This window comes from Gobio gobio (genome assembly GCF_949357685.1).
Source record: "Gobio gobio genome assembly, chromosome: 6".
In the NCBI taxonomy this organism is placed as follows: domain Eukaryota; kingdom Metazoa; phylum Chordata; class Actinopteri; order Cypriniformes; family Gobionidae; genus Gobio; species Gobio gobio.
The window spans coordinates 43,027,160-43,048,206 of NC_137102.1; the positions used below are offsets into that span (position 1 = coordinate 43,027,160).

At 37.6% G+C, this 21,047-nt stretch overlaps 1 protein-coding gene across 4 annotated transcripts in view; it reads left to right on the forward strand.

Annotated features, from left to right (window-relative positions):
- carmil3 (capping protein regulator and myosin 1 linker 3) overlaps positions 1 to 21,047 on the forward strand; it is an 80,562-nt gene that overhangs the window by 49,579 nt on the left and 9,936 nt on the right. For all 4 annotated transcript variants that reach the window (XM_079820348.1, XM_079820349.1, XM_079820347.1 and 1 more), the window contains exons 16-31: positions 30 to 134; positions 3,489 to 3,558; positions 5,703 to 5,784; positions 5,919 to 6,015; positions 7,865 to 7,919; positions 8,262 to 8,434; positions 11,357 to 11,425; positions 11,937 to 12,030; positions 14,878 to 14,976; positions 17,038 to 17,157; positions 18,541 to 18,654; positions 18,761 to 18,936; positions 19,463 to 19,550; positions 19,644 to 19,754; positions 19,903 to 19,969; positions 20,847 to 21,034. In XM_079820348.1, coding sequence (XP_079676474.1) covers positions 30 to 134; positions 3,489 to 3,558; positions 5,703 to 5,784; positions 5,919 to 6,015; positions 7,865 to 7,919; positions 8,262 to 8,434; positions 11,357 to 11,425; positions 11,937 to 12,030; positions 14,878 to 14,976; positions 17,038 to 17,157; positions 18,541 to 18,654; positions 18,761 to 18,936; positions 19,463 to 19,550; positions 19,644 to 19,754; positions 19,903 to 19,969; positions 20,847 to 21,034 — 1,708 coding nt within the window. The remainder of the gene's footprint in view (positions 1 to 29; positions 135 to 3,488; positions 3,559 to 5,702; positions 5,785 to 5,918; positions 6,016 to 7,864; positions 7,920 to 8,261; positions 8,435 to 11,356; positions 11,426 to 11,936; positions 12,031 to 14,877; positions 14,977 to 17,037; positions 17,158 to 18,540; positions 18,655 to 18,760; positions 18,937 to 19,462; positions 19,551 to 19,643; positions 19,755 to 19,902; positions 19,970 to 20,846; positions 21,035 to 21,047) is intronic.

Below are 21,047 nucleotides of genomic sequence, written 5' to 3' on the forward strand. Positions count from 1 at the left end.
TCTCCCCTTCATTTCTGTCACGCTTTTAGGAAAGTAAGAGAGACACTTCCTTCCTTTCGTCAGTTCTTCAGTTCAGCGTTCAGCCTCAATCACATCAGTCTGGCGTCTATGAAGATGCCTCCCGACGTGCTGAGGTGAGCCCGGTCGGCATTTTGGTTTTTCATGCTGGAGTAAACACTGGTTTAGCTAGTTTAATCTGATTTAGTAGGTTACCAAGCCTGACCAACTCACAAGTGCCCAAAACCTTTCTAAATCAAACAAGCCAGATTTTCACATGCTGGAGACAAGCCAACCACACTAGGCTGGTTTATGATGTTTTTAGCTGGGTGACTTGCATGGAACAAGATACCCCATGTCACATTAACCCACGATTTCATTATCTTTACCATTCAGGTGCTGTATATTAAAAGGATAGTTTACCCAAATATGAATATTCTGTCATCATTTTTTACCCCATATTGTTTAAAAAAGTGTATGACATTCTTTTTTCCTGCTGAACACAAAATAAGGTATTTTGAAGAATGTTGGTAACCAAACAGTTTTGGTGACCATTGACTTCCATTGTACGAAGAAAAAGACCCACAGAGTGTAAATGATGACTGAATGTACTGTAATTCTTGGGTGAACTCATTGGTTATCAATACAGTTTTCATCTCAGCATGTAGGCAGCAGTAAATTCACTCACTTCGTGAATTTTTAAAGGCATGCATATTTTTTGATGTAATATAGATTTGAAGGGCTTGCTGAACAGATCATATCAACCCCACCTCTATGTAGTGTACAAGTAAAAAAGTATAGTGTGCAAGTAATCATTTTTGGAAAACCTGTTCAGCTAAACCTGTCCATTAGTGGTACTTTCTGTTCTGCATTGCTCACCAATTCTCACAAAAGCTACATTTATTTGATCAAAACTACAGTAATATTGTGAAATATTATTAAAGTGTCCACTTTAATATATTTTAACATGTACTTTATTCATGTCAAAGCTGAATTTTCAGTGGCCGTTACTCCAGTCTTCGGTGTCAAATGCTCTTTCAGAAATCAATCTAATATGCAGATTTGTTGCTCAAGAAGCATTTCATATTATTATCAGTCTTGAAAACAGTTGTGTGTCCTATCTAAATATAAAACATTCTTACTACCCTAAACTTTTGAATATGATTATATAATATATATGACTTTTACTATTAATGGACATCTCAATCCTTTGATTGAGGCACATAATAAATAAACTGTTGAGGCTGTTATCGAGGGTAATTGTTGAATTTTACAAAGATCAGCATTCTCCCCTAAGACTGATCGGGTTTCAGACCAAACTGTAAGTCATAGAGACTTGAAACTTCAAGGGCTGGTAGTACTCACACTGCCTACAACGTCACCAAGGCTCGCCCCGATCGGCCTGACAGTGGCGCTACAGCAGTCAAAAGGATGAAATGGCTCATAACTCCGTTAGGCGTAGGCTCAAGTATCGAAGGCAAATTTTTGGGGTAATCTGGATTTTTTGTAAAATCTACTTTTGCGAACTAGTTCTAGGTTATTTGCCTGATCAGAACCAAACAAGTGCTGAAATATTCTCTGGAGAGTGAATATCAATATGTATAAAAAAAGTTACCATTTCAATTCGCGATCGCTAATGGGAGCAAAAATGTTCAATCTGGGCAGGGGCTCTTTAACTAAAATGGCTATAACTCGCTAACGGAACAAGATATTTTCACCGAACTGGGGACACGTGTATGAGCTCAATCTGAGGTGAATCACGACGATTGGCTATTTGGTGGCGCTATAACAGGGAGAAAACATAACCAACCAACATAACCACCCAACCGCTAGTCAGATTGACTTGTCATGTGCCATGAAAGTCTATGAGGACATTGGCGTATCTGAAAAAACATGGCCGCCACTGGCAAATTAAGTTTGATCGCCTATTAGACAAGGTTACCGGAGTCCGGTCGGAACAAAACTCGTGTGCATGTTCGACTCATGGCTCTAGAGGTCTATAAGAATTTTAAATGAAATCGCCCACTAGTTGACACTAACCAGTTTTATGCCTCTGTAATCACGTGGTATATTTCACTGTAAATGGTCTTTTCCTTCTATGGTTTTAGTGGTTACATGCTTGCTAAATAAAACTTAATATCTTTTTACGCATAAGTGCTTAAAGGGTTAGTTCACCCAAAAATGAAAATTCTTCATTAATTACTTACCCTCATGTCGTTCGACACCCGTAAGACCTCCGTTCATCTTCGGAACACCAATGAAGATATTTTAGTTGAAATCTGATGGCTCTGAAAGGCCTCCATTGGCACAATGCAAGGTACACTCTCAAGACCCTTAAAAGGTACTAAAGACGTCGTTACAAAGTCCATCTCACTACAGTGGTTCTACAAGAACTTTATGGAGTGACGAGAATAGTTTTTGTGCGCAAAAAAACCATCATGAAGCTTCGAAGCGTTATGAATCAGTGAGTCGAATCATGATTCAGATCGCGTGTCAAACCGCCAAACTGCTGAAATTTGGCGATCCAAACTGCTGAATCGACTCACTGATTCATAACGCTTCGAAGCTTCATGATGCCATGTTTTGAAATCGTCATCACTATATAAGTCGTTATTTAGGGTTTTTTTGCGCACAAAAACTATTCTTGTCACTCCATAAAGTTATTGTAGAACCACTGTAGTGAGATGGACTTTGTAACGACGTCTTTAGTACCTTTTAAGGGTGTTGAGAGTATACCGTGCATTGTGCCAATGGAGGCCTTTCAGAGCCATCAGATTACAACTAAAATATCTTCATTTGTGTTCTGAAGATGAACGGAGGTCTTACGGGTGTCGAACGACATGAGGGTAAGTAATTAATGACATAATTTTCATTTTTGGGTGAACTAACCCTTTAAAGGTCTTAAATCGCTTGAACCCCGATAATTGCTGCCCGCAGCTATATTTATTATTATTATTATTTTTACCTAAAAGGAAACAAAAACATATCATATTCCATTTCATTTGGATGTAGTCATCAAAGGGTTAACAATTTTGAGCCTTGAAAGCCCACTAGAAAAACTCTCTGGGGATTCAGTCCTAGTTTTAAAGCTCTGCACCCATAACTGAGGTCAGAATCAAGATGTTCACGCAGCTGCTATTTTGGGAAAGCCAGAATGTTTTCAAATGAAGCATTTCAAACAGGGTCATACTACTTCTCTGCTCACAAACAAACCGAGCACAAGACAGGCTGTCACACCCATCTGAGCACCTGATTTTAGCTCTCTTCTGTCAACACGACCGGCCCACACCAGAGAAGTCGAACTAATCTCTAAGCTCTTTTCCCCTTAATCCTTTAAGACCTGCGTAACGCTTTGACGGTGTCCATATAGACCTTTTCTGATTTGATTTATTATGGAGATCAACCATGGAAGCACATAATAGAATGCTAAGTCTCTTCAATGAGGCATGTAATGCTGTCAGTAATGACAACGTCCATGTGTTTGTTCACAGGGCTCTGTTCCTTGGGCTTTCATCCAATCCTCACATCACTGACCTACACCTGGACATCAGCGGCTGTGAGGTACCCCATCCCCCCGTTGTGGCCCTAAATCTGGATGAGCTCTATAAATGCCTGTCCTTCTCTCTGTTGGCTGTAGATCCTTCAGTCTGTAGTCACCTGCGTGTGCAGATATGTTGGCTATTGAATTAGTCACACAGAAAGTCTTTCAAGGTTTCCTTTGAGAATGCAATGTGTGTTTATCTCTGTCATAAACTATTTTAACATTACCTCAAATCTCAGTACTGTGGATTTGAAAATAATGAACATTATGGGCCCTATCACCCACCCGGCGCAATGTAGCAGCAAGCGTGACGCATGTGTTTTTTGCTAGCTTCAACTCTATTCAGTTATCATTTTCACATCCTTGCGCCACGTTGTTTAAATAGCAAATGCACTCGTACTCATTTGTGCGCCCATGGCCGTACTGGTCTGAAACAAGGTGTGTTCAGGCGCATTGTTGGCGTGTTGCTATTTTGAGGCAACTGAAAACAACTGCACCATTGACCAATAAACACCGGTCTAAAGTCAATAACACCGTTTTTTTTGTGTTATTTAAAGGGCACGTTAGTAATATGTGCCTATAGACTGGTGCACAATGCACTTACACTCCGTTCATTACACACACAACAACACTGCACCATTGACGCGCAGCAGCAGACAAACATACCAAATATTAAAAATAAATTATTACAAAATTAGATTACAATGTAAAAGATCATTATTGTGTAAATAAAGATAAAAATGCTTACATGTCATAATGAATAGTCATTGCATGTATCAGAATTTCCTATTTGCAGTAATGATGAATGAAATTGGCTACTTGTTTAACCAATCGTGGCAATACACGCCATATTCCGCTATATTCCGCCATGTAAATAGCGAATCCGCCATGGTGCAAGCTCAACTTGCTTTTAAAGGGAATAGGAGATGAGACTCTGATTGGTTTATTGCACGTTATGCCCAAAACACACCCATTACTCATTAAGAGCATAGGGACAACCCTTTTAGACTATGCGCCGGGTGTGCCGACCATTTTAAACTAAGAAAATCTAGCAACGTTGATTCGGACAGTGCACATGCACCGTACGCTTTAGACCATGCGCTTAGATCGTTAAAATAGGCCCATATATGTGGAAATAGTTGTTGCACTATATCAGTATATTTTGTATGTTGGCTTCAGGACAGGGATTTTATATTTCATTCAATTTATTGATTACAATTTTGTTGGCCAAATGAATGGTTTAAAAAAAATGTCATGTTACTTTTTACATGTTGGCTGGTGCATACATTGTTTTACTGTTTAAATTGGCAGGTTCTATTGTGACAACTTACCCCAAATAGTGTCATATCTAAAAAGGTCAACCGGTATATATATACATATATATTACATATATATATATATATATATATATATATATATATATATATATATATATATATATATATATATATATATATATATATATATATATATATATATATATATACATATATATATACATATATTAGTGTTTAGTAGCTTTTGTTGTAACTTTTTCAGTTGCCTTTATGACTTATATGACTATGAAATTAAATTAAATATTTCTTGATAGAATTTTTGTAAAGTTCTGATAGTAACATTTGTAAAAGTAAGAAATGATCTGTTCTAAATAGCCCTAAATTAGCCCAAAACTGCTGCACAAATTATGAATAAATGTGAGGAGCTATTTCTAATGGATGAGTCATTCTGGATCTACTGTTATTTTGACGAAAATGCTTGGACTATTTTAGAATAGCAAAACGATACTTTGTGTTCCTGCACAGAAATCGACCTTAAAAAAATCTACCTAAAGAAATATCCACTGGAGTAAAAGGTGACAACCAGCCCTGGTCTCAAAATAAACTATTTCAACACTGATTTGAAATGCTGCTAAAAAATGAAAAAGCAGTAAATGTATTTATTTGGCAGAAATGACTGTGTATTAAGGTCTGATTTTTCATTACGTGAATTGATCTCATGACCTTGGTTTTGATAGCAACATGCTCTTTCAGTTGAGCTATTGGAAATATATAAGTGCATACTAGTATACATTTGACATGTTTGAGCCTTAGAGTTTTCGCTCTCTACCCTGTGTGCCAGTCTTTCTCCATCTCTTTTTCATTCTCTCCGTTTGTCTGCCTTTCAGCTCAGGTCTGCTGGAGCGGGAATAATACAGGACCTTTTCCCTAGAGTCTCCTGCATCAGCACACTGGACATCTCAGACAACGGTGAGACATCTAACTGCATATATGAAAGGAAGCTTTTGTCTGCTCCCAATGACCTTCAGCCCATCTCTTTCCCCTCAGTTGCATTTGCTTCAGTAGCCGTTGACTCTGCCTGTTGATTTCCGTGTTCATTTCAGGGCTGGATTCTGATCTCCTCTGTGTAATTCCCGCCTTCTCCAGACACCCGTCCCTCAAACACCTGCTGCTGGGCAAGAACTTTAACATCAAGGGCAGGTACTTATTCCCAGACTGAGAGAACATCATAAAGCAAATAGATATATACGTGTACATTTATTTGTTTGGCAGAACATGTATCCAAAGTAACTTGCAGTACAAATGAGCATTTTTACTAGCTGCCTGTAGCAGTTTGAAGATAAGTGCCTAAAGGTCATCAACAACATCTGCGGCATGCTGTCCATTACCAAAAAAAACTAAAAATGTGTTTACAGCTGTGCACTTACTATGAAAGCCTTGCAGGCAAGTGGGAAGTGTGCAACTCATATTTTTGTCAAAGCACTTACATGAATCCTACCTTAAAAAATGTTATTTGAGCTGTCTAAATGGTCTAAATTGTCATTTTGAAAAGGAGCGAGTTCTCTAGGTTGGTGAAAATATGTTTTTAACAATATAAACCATTCAAGACAGACCTACAATGAGCTCTGAGGTTATTAATGGATGGTAAATGTTTCTGTTTGTAGCCATCAGTCAGCGTTTGAAAAAAGAAATCATATTTAATAGACAAATTCCAGGTTAAGAACTATACTACCCATAACCCCAGGATGAAAGATCTACCAATTAGAGAGTTGCAGCAAACAAATCAGCTTAGCAGCGACCACCTACTACCATGAAGCATTGCATATGATGTAACTGAGTCTCGCTATCAGAGGTGCACAGTAGTGAAGTATTTTTACTTTCTACTCAAGAATATTTTTTCAAGTATATCTACTTTATCAGTGTTTTTCTTTGGAACACTTTTATTTCACATTCCAAAGCATAATGTCGTACTTTTTACTGCACTATTTTTTTATTACCTTTAATACTTAATTACATTAAAACATGTAGTACTTTCTTACTTGTACTCAAGTAAAACTTTGAATTACTTTCTTTAATAAATCCAAATCCAACAGGAAACAAGCAACACCGACACAAAACAATGAACAGAGGAAACAGTTATTTTAAGTTGTAACACTATTTCACAATATTACTGTTTTTTCCTGTATTTTTGATCAAATAAATGCAGCCTTGGTGAGCATAAGAGACTTCTTACAAAAACATTAACAAATGTATACTGACCTTACTGACTCCAGATCGCTAGTTTGAATATGGTCTTTTTTTACTCTGAATATGGTCATAAAATACATCACAATTACTTAAGTGTTACCTAGTCACTGTAGGAATTACTAGTGAGTTGGACAATTTTTTCAAAGTGAAAAACTTTTTTTTTTTCACTTTAAAATAACGGTCCAGATCACTAGTAGTTCTTAAAGGTGCAGTGTGTTATATTTATGAGGATCTATTGACAGAAATGCAATATAATATACATATCTATGTTTTCAGTGGTGTATAAAGACCTTACATTACTGATGTACTCAATTTTCCTGCATTACTTCTTGCATAGTTACCTATTAATGATGGACCATTATTCTTAAGTGTTACCAATATACATTCAAAATATTTGTTTAATACTCATTACAAATGGCTGTAAATCATGTGTGCAGTCTACACAGTCTTAAATGCATTACTGCAAGCATCAAATATTAGTTTTCACAGACTGAGGGATTATTCAAAATGATGTTCTGTAATAATCAACAGCATGACATGCAGGAGATATTGATGGAGTGTAAGTACAGTACACAGATTAACAGATATCCACTTTGAGATAGGCAGGTGAGGTAAGCAAGTTAGAAAAGTCTGTGAAACCGTCTGCAATCACAAACTGAATGTGAGCACAGTAGGAGGCTCTCAGGGAGGCAGAGGAGGGACTTTGGGGGAGGTGTGTGAAGTGTCATTAATCTTGGGGTTGATGGAGTGTGTGTGTGTGTGTGTGTGTGTGTGTGTGCCCTGCTGTTTCCTCTGTTTGCAGGGTTCTGGACGAGGTTCTGCAGAAACTAGTGCATCTCGTGCAGGAGGAAGAGTGTGTGAGTGTTTCATAAGCACATACACATGGACACAACTCTTTGTTACCTGTACGCAACATACACCCTTTCTGCTTTCAAACACACACGCAGAGTACAAAAGCTCTCTAATGGTCTGCCGTGTGTATTACAGCACTAGTGATTCATCCATCCTTCCTTCACTCTCTCTCTCTCTCTCTCTTTTATAATCTCTCTCCTTCACGGCACGTAGTCCTCTCACTGCAGATATCGCCGTGCTTGATCAATTATTAAGCACTGTTTTTACAGATCACAGACATTGCAATCTCACACACACATATACTCTCTTCTCTCTTTATCTCTCTGGTTGCTCTTCTTTCTTGACAGGCCCTGCAGAGCTTGTCTCTGGCTGACTCCAGGCTACGTTCTAGGGGCACGGTGCTCGTGAACGCTCTCGGCAGCAACGCCTGCCTGAAGAAGGTGGACTTGAGTGGGAATGGACTTGATGACACAGGAGCGAGGATGCTCAGTAAAGCCCTGCAGATCAACACCACACTCAGGTAGTCTGTCGTAGGGAGGACAGGGTTACAGTACTACAAATTATAGAAGAGATAATTCGAGATGATAGGTACATACACTGTGTCTTGGGGCCAGATTTACTAACAGCTTGTACCTGTGCAAACCTTCGTTTGGTGCTAAAAAACTACTGTCAGGAAGGTGTGGACAGGGTTATTTTTGTGGCCGGCCTTATTGCATATGCATTTATTAGTGGGAGGAGAGTATTTATTTGAATCATGCAAGGTAATTTACTAAGATTTGCGCTCGTTGATTTACTGGTATTTGTGCCATTATTTAACGGTCAAAAAAAGCATGTCTTAAAGGGTTATCACCCATAAATGACAATTCTGTCATTAATTACTCACCCTCATGTCGTTTCAAACTTTCGGAACACAAATTAAGATATTTCTTATGAAATCCGCGAGCTTTCTGACCCCCCATAGACTGCAATTTTATTACCACTTCCAAGGCCCTGAATGGTAGTAAAAATAGTTAAATTGTTAAAATAGTCCATGTGACTCCAGTGGTCCAACCTTAATGGTATGAAGCGACAAAAATAATTTGTGAGCAAAAACAAACAAAAATAACGACTTTATTCAACCATTTCTACTCTTCAGTCTCTGACGCTCTTCACGTGATATATACTGAGCCGCGTTCTGATCTAGAACCTGGAAACGCTGCACTGTTTACAACGTGAACTTTTAGTTTTTTTGTCCAGAAAAAATTATTCTCGTCACTTCATAACATTAAGGTTGAACCACTGTAGTCACATAGACTATTTTAACGATGTCTTTAAAGGGTTACTTCAGTGATTTTGCATTAAGCTTTGTATTTGTATTTAAACTGGGTCATTTATGTAGTAGAAATGTGAAATTATTTTTGAATTTGGTGCCTTCTAGACTGAGAAAAGACAGAAAATGTATTTTTGTCTCATGTGGATGAAAGACAACAACTCCCAGAATGCACTTGCTTCGCTGCCCTACGAGGCCACTCCGTACACCGTTGTTTTGATCTTCATAGTAATACAATCATTTCGTTCAGTTAGAGAATAAACACTACAATTAAAAACTGAACGTGTCTTTTCAATAAAGTGTGAGTGAGCCGAACGAAAGTCACGGCACAGACCCAGCAGTATCAGATTTAATTCATCACGCGCCAGTCTGGCATGTTTTCAGATCGCAAATGGAAGCTAAACTATCACAGGAATTCATTGAAAAGTTGAAACACTCACTTTACTCTGCACCGCGCTCCGTTATTATGATTGTCCGTGCGGCCGTCTGTGTCTTACATTCTGTGCGTGAGATCTCTCCCCTATGGGTGGGTTGAAAACATGCGGAACAGCTCCATCTACTGGCTGTAGTCTTTAGCCTCTGGCCAAAAAATCCTCAGATGATGCAAATTACGATATTTGCGTCATCTGAGGATTTTTTCCAGAAATAAAATGCATAATTCTCTCGTCTCAGCGGGATATGAGGGGGGAAAGTACCATAATTTGAATATACTACCGGGTTTCTACTGAGACAAAGCTTAATGCTAAATCCCTGAAGTTACCCTTTAATGTCTTTCTGGGCCTTCAGAAAGCTCTCGGATTTCATAAAAAATATGAACGAAGGTCTCACAGGTTTGGAATGACATGAGTGTGAGTAATTAATGACAGAATTTTCATTTTTGGGTGAACTAACCCTTTAAACCAGACAATTTCCACTGCTCTTGGAAGATTGCATTGGTTATTATGGAAATGATCCGGCTGTGTCTGTGTTCTTTAACCCTTAAATGCATGAATGTTTCGCCAATCGTTCTTACATATTCTGGTCTTTAGCGACCTGGATCTATATCTAACACGGATGGATCTCTAACTGCCGCAATAGCATAAAACTCTCTTGATATTTAAATAACAACTATAAAAGAATCATCACCTACCATCATCACTGTCCTCATCAGAGCACATTCACCCAGTACAAAAATTTGCCCTGTTTAGTAAATCTTGTCCTAGATCTTCTAATGATACACCTTTTACATAGAAAGCTTTGTAGATTTCAGAAAAAATATGATTGCACATAATTAATTGTGTTCTACATCTTCTACCCGTTGCTTTTTTCCCCCCTTTCTTAAATTATTTGGTTAATAGTTGCTAATGGGTCATTTGTAAAATATGGTTTATAACATGATTTTATAACTTTGTCTTTTTATACCAGTCTATTAAATATAAAATAGTTTGACACATTGTTTTGCTTTTTTTTTTTTACTTTTTGAATTGCCTAAAATGTATAGGTTTCTACCTAAGTACCGGTACTTCTGAATGGGCTGAGGCTGGGATTTAGTGGGTTTGAAGTGAAAGTATTTTATGAACGTATACTACAGTATATGCGGAGAGCATTCACTCAGTATCGTTATCTCATTTTTTACCGAAGTGGCTTTTAGAGGCTTTTGCATCTGAACTCTTCATGTATTTATTTATTTGTTTGTTTGATTATTTATTTGAATATTTATTTATGCATTTATTTAAGCCTTTACAGTGCTAACACATTTATTTATGTTTACTTATTTTGTTTTCTCTGGGCTAAGCAGTAGTGCAGGGTCTAACGTGCGTGATTAAAAAAATAAACAAAAAATCAAAAGTCATATATGTCATAATGTCTGTATGTTAATAAATACTTACCATCTGCTTATGGGAGAAAAACTGAAATTAATTCAAAATGTCTTCAAGTTGGTAAATGAACTGTTTTGACAATGACCCTAATTATTTTCTCTGTTTAACACGTTTTTCCATATTTAAAATAGAATTTTAAATAAACCTCAAAATCAGTGCTGAAAAAATACAAAATGCATGCAGATTCCAGTCGGGTGTACTTATTAATAATAAATAATGCATAATGGTTATGTAATACTGTTTAAGATTGTCATGGTTTGTTTCTTTCTTGTAGAAGTGTGACGTGGGATCGGAATAACACAAGTGCGACGGGTTTCCAAGATGTGGCTCGAGCCTTAGAACAGTATGACACACACACACACACTCACACACACACACACACACTCTCACATTCATATCATGCACACTCACCCATGTGAGAACTGACTCACTCATCCCTCTGCAAACTTATTCACAGCATGCTGTTACTGGGAAAAAAAATAAGAACTTCAGTCCATGCCTACATGAATGTGTTTGCTATTGCACAGTCTTTCATCACCTCTCCGACCTGCCTGTGATGCACAATTAAAGCATTGTTCTGGAAACACCTCTGTTCCCTGGAGAGTTACATAACTATTATTTAATGTAGAAACTTTTGAGCAGACTTGAACTTGCATTGAGAAGACTGTAATCATTGTGAGAAAGTTGTTGTCAGTACAGAATGCTTTGAAAACTGTTGAAAGAAACAGTGCTCTGTTAAAAGTTAAAAAGAAAGAAAAACTACTTGTTTCTTTAGACATTTTCTATCTTGCTGGAGCTTATTAATCTCGTGTGATTAAATCTCGAAACTTTAATAATTTTTGCTCTGTTCTCAGTAACTTCACTCTGCAGTACATGCCCATCCCACTCAGTGATGTCACACAAGCGTACCGTAGCGCCCCTGACAGGACAGAACAGGCACTAACCAAGGTAAGAGTGCTGATTTTTTTTTTTTTTTTAAGAAGTGGTAAGTGGTTAGTTTGGGGACCAATTCTCCCTATTTGCTAGTTGATTATTAGCTTGCATATTGCTAGCATATAGCAATTCTTAGCAGCTTCATGACCGGTATGAAAGCGAGGCTGTGAGGGATAGACTTAAGGCCCTGATATACTTAAAGCAAAATCGAAGAACAAACTGATGTGACATCATTTCGTACAAAATCAGGCCAAAATGAAGTTCGTTTGGAATTTGTTTTGGGAGTTCGAAACAGCTTTCTGAAAAGTTTGCAATGGCTGGTAAACACCTTTGGACTACTATTGGTCTGTGGCGGAGGCTCCACCTTCTTTCACATGGAAATCTTTTTCTGGTTAATTTCTGCCGCGAATGAAAACATGAACACACTGGAGAGATGCTTTATAGTAGAAAATTAATTTGTATTTCTACCAGAAAGACTCGGGAGGCCAGGTGAAGTAGCAAAGCGTTAATTTATTAACAGACCAGCAAGTATTATATTTAGAGGTTCTTTGGCATAGCTCTCGTCTCGAGGGTACCGGGTAAATGTTGGCATCAGCATCTGCGAACTCAGACACATGTAAGAACCAATCTTTTATACTCCGAGTATTAGGGCATGATTGGTTAGGTCTGAAGGTAATTAGTGACGTAACATTGAATCTTCCTGGCAGAACTTACGCTAGAGATTAATTTCTTATGAAACGAGACACTGACACTGTTTTTCATGTTTAATACAATAAAGCCACACAAGATTAAAAAAAGACTTGCATGTTTCAACATCTTCAGTGGCGTAGTCAGTAGAGCGTAAGGCTCATTGAACTTGGTTTTGACGCGACTGACCCGGGTTCGAATCTGCCTTTTGCCAAGCTCGCTCTTCTCCCTTTTCCTATCACATATAACATCAGAAAGGCATTTACTTTCAAATAAAAATGAAGAAAATATTCTAAACGTGGAAATAAAGTGCCTAATGAAATGTTTAATAATAATAAAAGTATTTATTGGGTAATGATAGGGGTAGGTGTAGGGAGGGCTTTTATTGTCCCATTAAGGTTGCATCAATTTAATAATTTTAATAAATATAATCATTTACACTATATATACTTTTACAAGGTGTTAATAGAATATATCACTATTTCCACTTAGTGTAAATAGCATCTACAGCTTTTTGCACTTAGTATAAATAACATGTATCGCTAAGAAAATATGCACTATATATACTTTTACATGGTGTAAATAGAATGTATCACTATTTCCACTTAGTGTAAATAGCATCTACAGCTATTTGCACTTAGTGTAAATAGCAAATATTCCTAAGAAAAATACTATTTTAACTTAGTGCAAATTGTATAAATAAATGCTGCCAATTAATAAACGTGACTTTACTAGAGTTCCTAATTGCAGAGCTTGTGCAAACATATCCACGTTGCTATGATCAGATGCTTTTTTATGCTTTATTATAATGTTTTCTGTTTTCTCAATTTACTTGTGTGTTTATTTTGTTATTGAGAGGAAAGTGTGAAGCACATATCAGCACGCTAACAGTTTATCGCAGGTCACATATTTCCAACTTCATTTTACCCCAAGCGAAGAACAAAATATAACTTCACCGAGATTATATCAGGATCTTCTGTGGCATCCGCTGTAAAAAGCTATATAAAAGCTATATAAAGCTCCTAGATCACTTATAATTTTCCACATTCTGTTGGGAGTTTTTGGTCTTCTGAAATTTCTTGTAAAGATATTTTTGCAGAGTTTGATCAGCAGAACAATCCAAAACACATTAAGTAACAGTACAACCCATTGATGAGATGTATCTCTATCCCTCACAGCCTCGCTGTTAAACATCAAAGATGGAGCTGCTGTGAATAAGGTCTATTGGCTGTTTATTAGAACATATTAATGACTTGTATTCTAAGTAATCATAAGTCCCATATTCTACATCCCTTAATCCTACCCCATACCCACTACAACAACTACTTTACTAACTATTAATAAGCAGTAAATTAGGAGTTTATTGAGGCAAAAGTCGTAGTTAATAGTTAATGTGTTCCCCAAACTAAAGTGTGAGCGAAGCAATATATATATTTTTTTAATGCGAGGTATAATAATTGTCAAGTCATAATTTACCCTTTATCCTTAGAAATATTAACAAACAGGCTTTTTTGCTTCTATACCTTGAAGACCTCTATGTGAACAACATTTGTTATGATTGGCCACTTTTTTAACATTGTGTATTTGCTGTAGATTCTGAGATAAGTGCTGCTGCCCAACCCTTTAATAACAGCCTCTTTGTAAAACCTGGAAATCAACCCGTGGCAAGTACTTAAAAATAGCCTGACTTGGCAACACTGACTGGAAAGAATACTTGATTTTGATCAACCAGAGCATTTAGCAGCGAAATGTTGCATGAGTAAATTCAGAATTCTTTTTTACATTTGGTCCCCACAATTATGAATATTTTGTTACATTCTTGGATTTCATAGTAGATGTGACTAATTCATTCAAATGAATTAATTCATGTTTTTCCATGATATGACTTCTTTAAATAACCATAACCCTGTGTGTCCGGCTGTTTTGAGATTAACAGTCCCAAGGTGGTCGAAATGTTTATGCACGTTTAATGAGCCCGAAGATGTAAAACTTTTTACAAGGTCAACGCTGAGAGAGGGACACAGCAGACAAAACATTTATCTTTCATTAATTCGCAGCATAATTGCAATCATTTCCACATGACTGCACGGCTTATCTGAGCATCAGAGTTCTTTTTTTGACATTAATGAGTATTCTCTCCCTCATTCTGTCTGTATGTCTTCCTGTCTCTCTCAGATCCAGCGGGCTCTGTTAAGGAATAACCAGACTCAGCGTTTCTCTCAGAAACAGGCTCTTCGGTTGCATCAGGGCCTGGTCACTAGTACTGCAGAACAGGTACAGATCACTTCCTGGCCACCGCCTCAAATTCACATGCTTATTGTCTCTCTTACTCTTCACCACTGCAGATCAGTCTCACTGACATTACACTTTTAGTATGTGATTATGTTGATGATGGTGATGATGACTGACTGGGTCAGAGTTTAGGTCAATTCTATTTCAGTTCTGCCGGTTCAGATCAAATGAGTTTAATTGGTGGCTAAATTGAAAGTTTCATTTATATGCATTTACTGTAATATGTGAATTAAAATGGCCTTGATTAAAAGTGTCAATAACAAATTACAGGGTCAAATGGCACTCTTTTTTGTGGAAGTAGATTTGCATAATTATCTAATTTAAATTCTCAGTTAGCGCTTTAAAGTTGCAGTGTGTTATATCAGTGCCGCAGGTTTTCCTCTCGCAAATAAATGCCATTGGTTGAAGCAGAAATTGAAATGTTGGACTCAAGGAGTTTTAACATGCTCTACTGTTTAAAAGTCTAGAAACAGTATTTTATTTGATTTTTTTATGAAAGTAATACTTTTAATTCAGCAAGGATGCATTAAAGTGATCAAAACTATTTCTAATAAATGCATTGTTTTGTCTATTCAACAAATAAATGTATGGTTTACACAAAAATAGGAATATGAAACCTGGAAGAGGTGTTAGTGAGGCCAGCAGGGGGTGCTCACCCTGTGGTCTGTGTGGGTCCGAACGCCCCAGTATAGAGATGGGGACACTATACTGTAACAAGCACCGTCCTTCGGATGAGACGTTAAACCGAGGTCCTGACTCTCTATGGTCATTAAAAATCCCAGGATGTCCTTCGATAAAGAGTAGGGGTGTAACCCCGGCATCCTGGTCAAATTTGCCCATTGGCCCCTGTCCATCATGGCCTCCTAATCATCCCCATATATATATACAATTGGCTTCATCACTCCTCTCCACCAATCAGCTGGTGTGTGGTGGGCGTTCTGGCGCAATATGGCTGCCGTCGCACCATCCAGGTGGATGCTGCACACTGGTGGTGGATGAGGAGATTCCCCCCTTCTATGTAAAGCGCTTTGAGTACCTAGAAAAAGCGCTATATAAATGTAACAAATTACAAATTATAAAAATATTAAGCAGCACGACTGTTTTCAACATTGATTATAATAAGAAATGTTTCTTGAGCGGCAAATCAGCATATTAGAAAGATTTCTGGAGGATCATGTGACACTGAAGACTACTGAAGAAATTATGCTGAAAAATTCAGCTTTGCCATCACAGGAATAATTTACTTTTAAAATATATTAATATAGAAAACAGTTATTTTAAATCGTAATAATATTTCACAGTTTTAATATTTTTACTGAATTTTTTAAAATCAAATAAATGCAGCCCTGGTGAGCATAAAACTACGTTCAGACTGCAGGTAAATGTGGCCCAAATCCAACTTATTGGCTCATATGTGATCTGTTTGTGGCAGATTACACTATATATAAACACATAATCACTTACTTTAATGTTCTCTGTGTTTACTATAAGACAGCTTGATGTGTGATGTCTTTTTATCATTATTTTGCGCATGCGGGTCAGTCCATATCAGGACAATGATCTGTTCACACTGGAATCTGATATTGGCCACGTTTAAAACAACAATGTGAACAGCTATACAAAAATCGGATCTGAGCAATAAATCGGAAATTAAGCACTAAGGCTCGCAGTGTGAACACAGCCTAAGAGATTTTTTTAAATAAAAATAAAAATCTGTAGGCCTATAGTATACCTGTAGAGAGGAATTCTATCCATTAGCATTCCCATTCAGGTCAGCCTGTGCATGGATTGCTTATATTGGTCTCTTCACAATAAATTGTGGTACGAGAAGGTTTTTACCTTGAAAAAACGACACACATATAATTTAAACATTTGTGTGTGTGTGTGCGTGCGTGTCTGTGTGTGTGAGCATCTCTTTTACTTGCTAATGTGATCTTTACTCTGTAATTGTTAGATCAAACTCACACAGCGATCTCTCTCTCTCTCTCTTGCTCTCTCATTCTTTCTCTCTGTCTCTGTCTTTCTCTCATCCTGCTGTCCCAGGTGATGGAGCGTCTGTGCGTACGCGTGCAACAGCAGGTGTGTGTGTTGAGAGGAACAGGTGAAGGGGAAGAGCTACAAGCTGCCAGACAGGTCCTCAAGGAGGCCAGGAACTCTCGAGCTGTGAGTGTGTTTGTGTATTTACCTGTCAAAAGTTTGGACAACCACTGTCACATGCTTTATTACATTGTAAAATCCCACAGTGATTCTAAACACTTTTTAGTTCACTTTACTTAATGTCTTAACTTAATTGTAAAAATCTAATATTCACATACTATGCCTTTTTACTCAAAAAACCCAAGTTAAGATTAATGTATTGGTTTGAGTACCATTTTGTCAAGCAAGCAAAAAAAAAAAAACACTCATGTCCTTTTTCTCTGTTTGCATTCACTAATGTCCCAAAGTCACCTTGATTGTTGAATTGATGATATTGTCGGGATTAGAAATGTTACTTTTATTCTCTAACAGTGATTAAATTGTTCAAAAGTGACAGTAAAGACATTATAAAGGTTACAAAATGCTGTTCTTTTGAACTTTCTTATCAAAGAATCAGTTGATATACAGTACATATGTGTGTGTGTGTGTGTGTGTGTGTGTGTGTGTGTGTGTGTGTGTGTGTGTGTGTGTGTGTGTGTGTGTGTGTGTGTGTGTGTGTGTGTGTGTGTGTGTGTGTGTGTGTGTGTGTGTGTGTGTGTGTGTGTGTGTGTGTGTGTGTGTGTGTGTGTGTGTGTGTGTGTGTGTGTACACATACATGCATATATTTGAATATACATATATTTATTTGTAATATTTAAATATTTTACAATGAGGAACATTTTAAAGCATTTATTAATGTAAGTAAATGATTTATAAATTATTCTACTGTTCATTGTTAATTCATGCTCTTTCATAATACATTCTCTAATGTTAATTGATACAACTTAAAATGTTAAAATTAATTAGCATATGTAGAAAGTAGCACTTTTAGTTTAATAAATGTTGTAAAATAATTGTTCATTGTTAATTGTTCATTTTTAGGCACATTTATATTTGCCTACAAAACTAATTTAGCATCAAAGCATTAACCTTTTAAAGTTTAAAATTGTTTTTAAGATCATGAGAAACAAATTCAATCAGGTGTGTCTACATTTTGACTGGAAGATTAAATTACATAAATTATATACTATTTTTACTTTACACCATTGCTTGGACATTTTAGTTATGTGGATTTTTTTCTGTAATCACATTAATGCTGATATTTGCTTAACATCATTTAATATAGTAGTAGATGACTACAGTAAAATTCAATCCGATTCTATTTATGTGTTAAATGCAGATATTTGAGTAATTGAGTTATTTCATGTGTTCTCTGTCAATTAATTTAAGGAACTTCCACTACTATTGCTTTTATGAGCAAACATTAAAAGTTGAAGACATCATCTGCATGACTCCCTTGTAACAGAACCCTAATAGCGGTCAGTGAGAGATCATGACTGGCATGTGAATTATGTCTGCACTGTCCTCTAGCTGTACCCCTCGCTGTGTGAACTGGCCCATGTGCTGTCAGTGGACGGGCCGGTGAGACAGAGGCTGGACTCCCTGGCTGGAGAACTTGCCAAAGCAGCTGATAAGGAACTACAGGTGATGTTTCTTTCTCTCTCATCACTCATCCTGATTTATATCTGCTTTCTTGTTCTATTGGACTTGAAAGGCGTGATGGGTGATTGATGATGGTGTATTTGTGCAGGTCATTGTGGACTCCATGGTGTCTCTGTGCCGGGAGCTGTGTCCGCTTTCTTGTGCCGCAGCAGAGTGTCTCTCTCCTCCCCTCTCCTCCATCTCAGAGCGCGTGTCAATCCCTCGTTCATCCATCCGTACTGCTCTGATGGAGAGAGCAGCTCAGGACATCAACAGAGCTCTGGAGTAAGAAACATGAGTGTTGAGTGGTTGATGTTTCTCAAATTAACACCTTGAAAAATATACCAAAATCTTTTAGTCAGTTCACTCATCGGCCATCTTTATAACGCCCCCGGGCAGCAGCTTTCAAAACAGCTGTCTACTTGAATGGGGAATGACAAAAATATCCAAAACTGTTTAGCAAATGGTTGTTGCAAACTCAAGACACTGGATAAAGCTTATAGTAAATATCCTGACTTAAATATGTGCAAAACAGGACCAAATATTCCATTATTAAATTATTTTATCCAGCTTAGTTCTTTAAAATATCCCTTGATTTAGATTCTTTTTGATATTGATTCATCTTGCACTAATGAGTGTAACCAGATTTTTGTCCAGTCAAATGCTCACTGCACTCATTGATCGAAATCATGAAGTCTTTAATGGAAGGACGAAACCTACTTTTTGTGGATGTGTTCACAGTTGGAATTCCCAGCATGGTTTTAACATGATCTAACATGCATTTTTGTGTCTCCATCTTTCTCACACTTAGGGAGGTGAAGCTATCTGTTGTCTCATATCTCACCAACTCCATAGTGGACCAGATCCTACAGGAGCTTTATGCCACACACAAAACCCTGGTACTACAAACCAATTTCTCTCTCCATTCGTCTGTTCATTCTGAGCACATGCACATGCATCGCTCTTCCTCACTCATCTGTTCGTCATCACAGCTCCGGCAGGTTTCGCAGATGAGACGGCTGGAAGACGGGGGAACGGCCAGGCGAGCGCACAGACACGCCGACATGCTGGATGTTGTGGAGGACGACTTTGGCATCAGCATAGTGAGTGTGTTACGTGAATCACTCGCAACTGACTCATCTGTGTGTTTGGTGGTATTTACAGTATCTGTCATCTCTTGTAACTCAGCGGCCTCATCATCATCTGCTCAGTTTGCAATGTTCTCACTCACTTCTGTCGTTCTGCACCCAGGACACAATCGCCATTAAGAAACGCAGCTCCAGGACCAGGCGCATTCGTCCCGTGTCCAACAGACTCAGTGAGTCACACACACACTCACGTTATGTAGGATGAAACCAGGACTATCATTCATATTTTAGTTAACACTCATTCAGTGCTTTCAAGTCTTGTATACTTCATACATTTTTCAACCCATTCATTATTTATAGCATATTTTAGCTCAGATTTATCATATTTATATAGCATTTATTAGGCCTGTCGATTTATCCTATTAACTTAGTATTTTTTACTTCATGCATTTTTTTTTAAAACAGATCAAAAATTTAAGTTAAAGTGTTAGTTCACCCAAAAATGAAAATTATCCCATAATTTACTCGCCGTCAAGCCTTTACTCACTACTCAAAATATCCTGGCTCTTCCAAGCTTTATAATTGGGGTGAATGGTGTTTTAGGTTTTGAAGCCCAAAAAAAGCGCATCCATTCATCATAAAAGTAATCCATATGGCTCCAGGGGGTTTACTAAAGGCCTTCTGAAGCAAAGCGATGTGTTTTTGTAAATATCCATATTTATAACTTTATAAACTATAATCACTGGCTTCTAGTAACGGCAAATACGCAAGTCTAGTTCCATTGGAAGAGTGACCTCTGAAGAGCCAGGATATTTTTTTAATATAACGCCGATTGTGTTCGGCTGAAAGAAGAATGTCATATACACCAAGGATGGCTTGAGGGTGAGTAAATTATGGATTTTTGGGTGAACTAACCCTTTAAACATATAAAACAGCACTGAAAAATAAATCAAACAATTTATTGACTCTTTTTGTCATTCAGTGCTTTTGTCTGCCACAACGTCTTCATTTGAGTGCAAAAATGTATATGATTATTTGTGAATGATTTGATTGATTCATTAATTAGCATATATTATAATTAATTTGATATGATTCTCTGTCCTCCAGGTCTAGGTGAGGACCCTAACTCCTCACCTTTAGTGTCCACTCCTCAGACATCTGCTCCCCTTTCACGCTCTGCATCATGGGAAGGTCTGTCCACCCTGCCCACACAGGGTTCACCTCTGCGTCATGTGACCCACGTCAGACCGCGGCCACCACGAAGGCACAGGACCGCACATGCTCCTTTTGAGACGGTAAGAACCACAC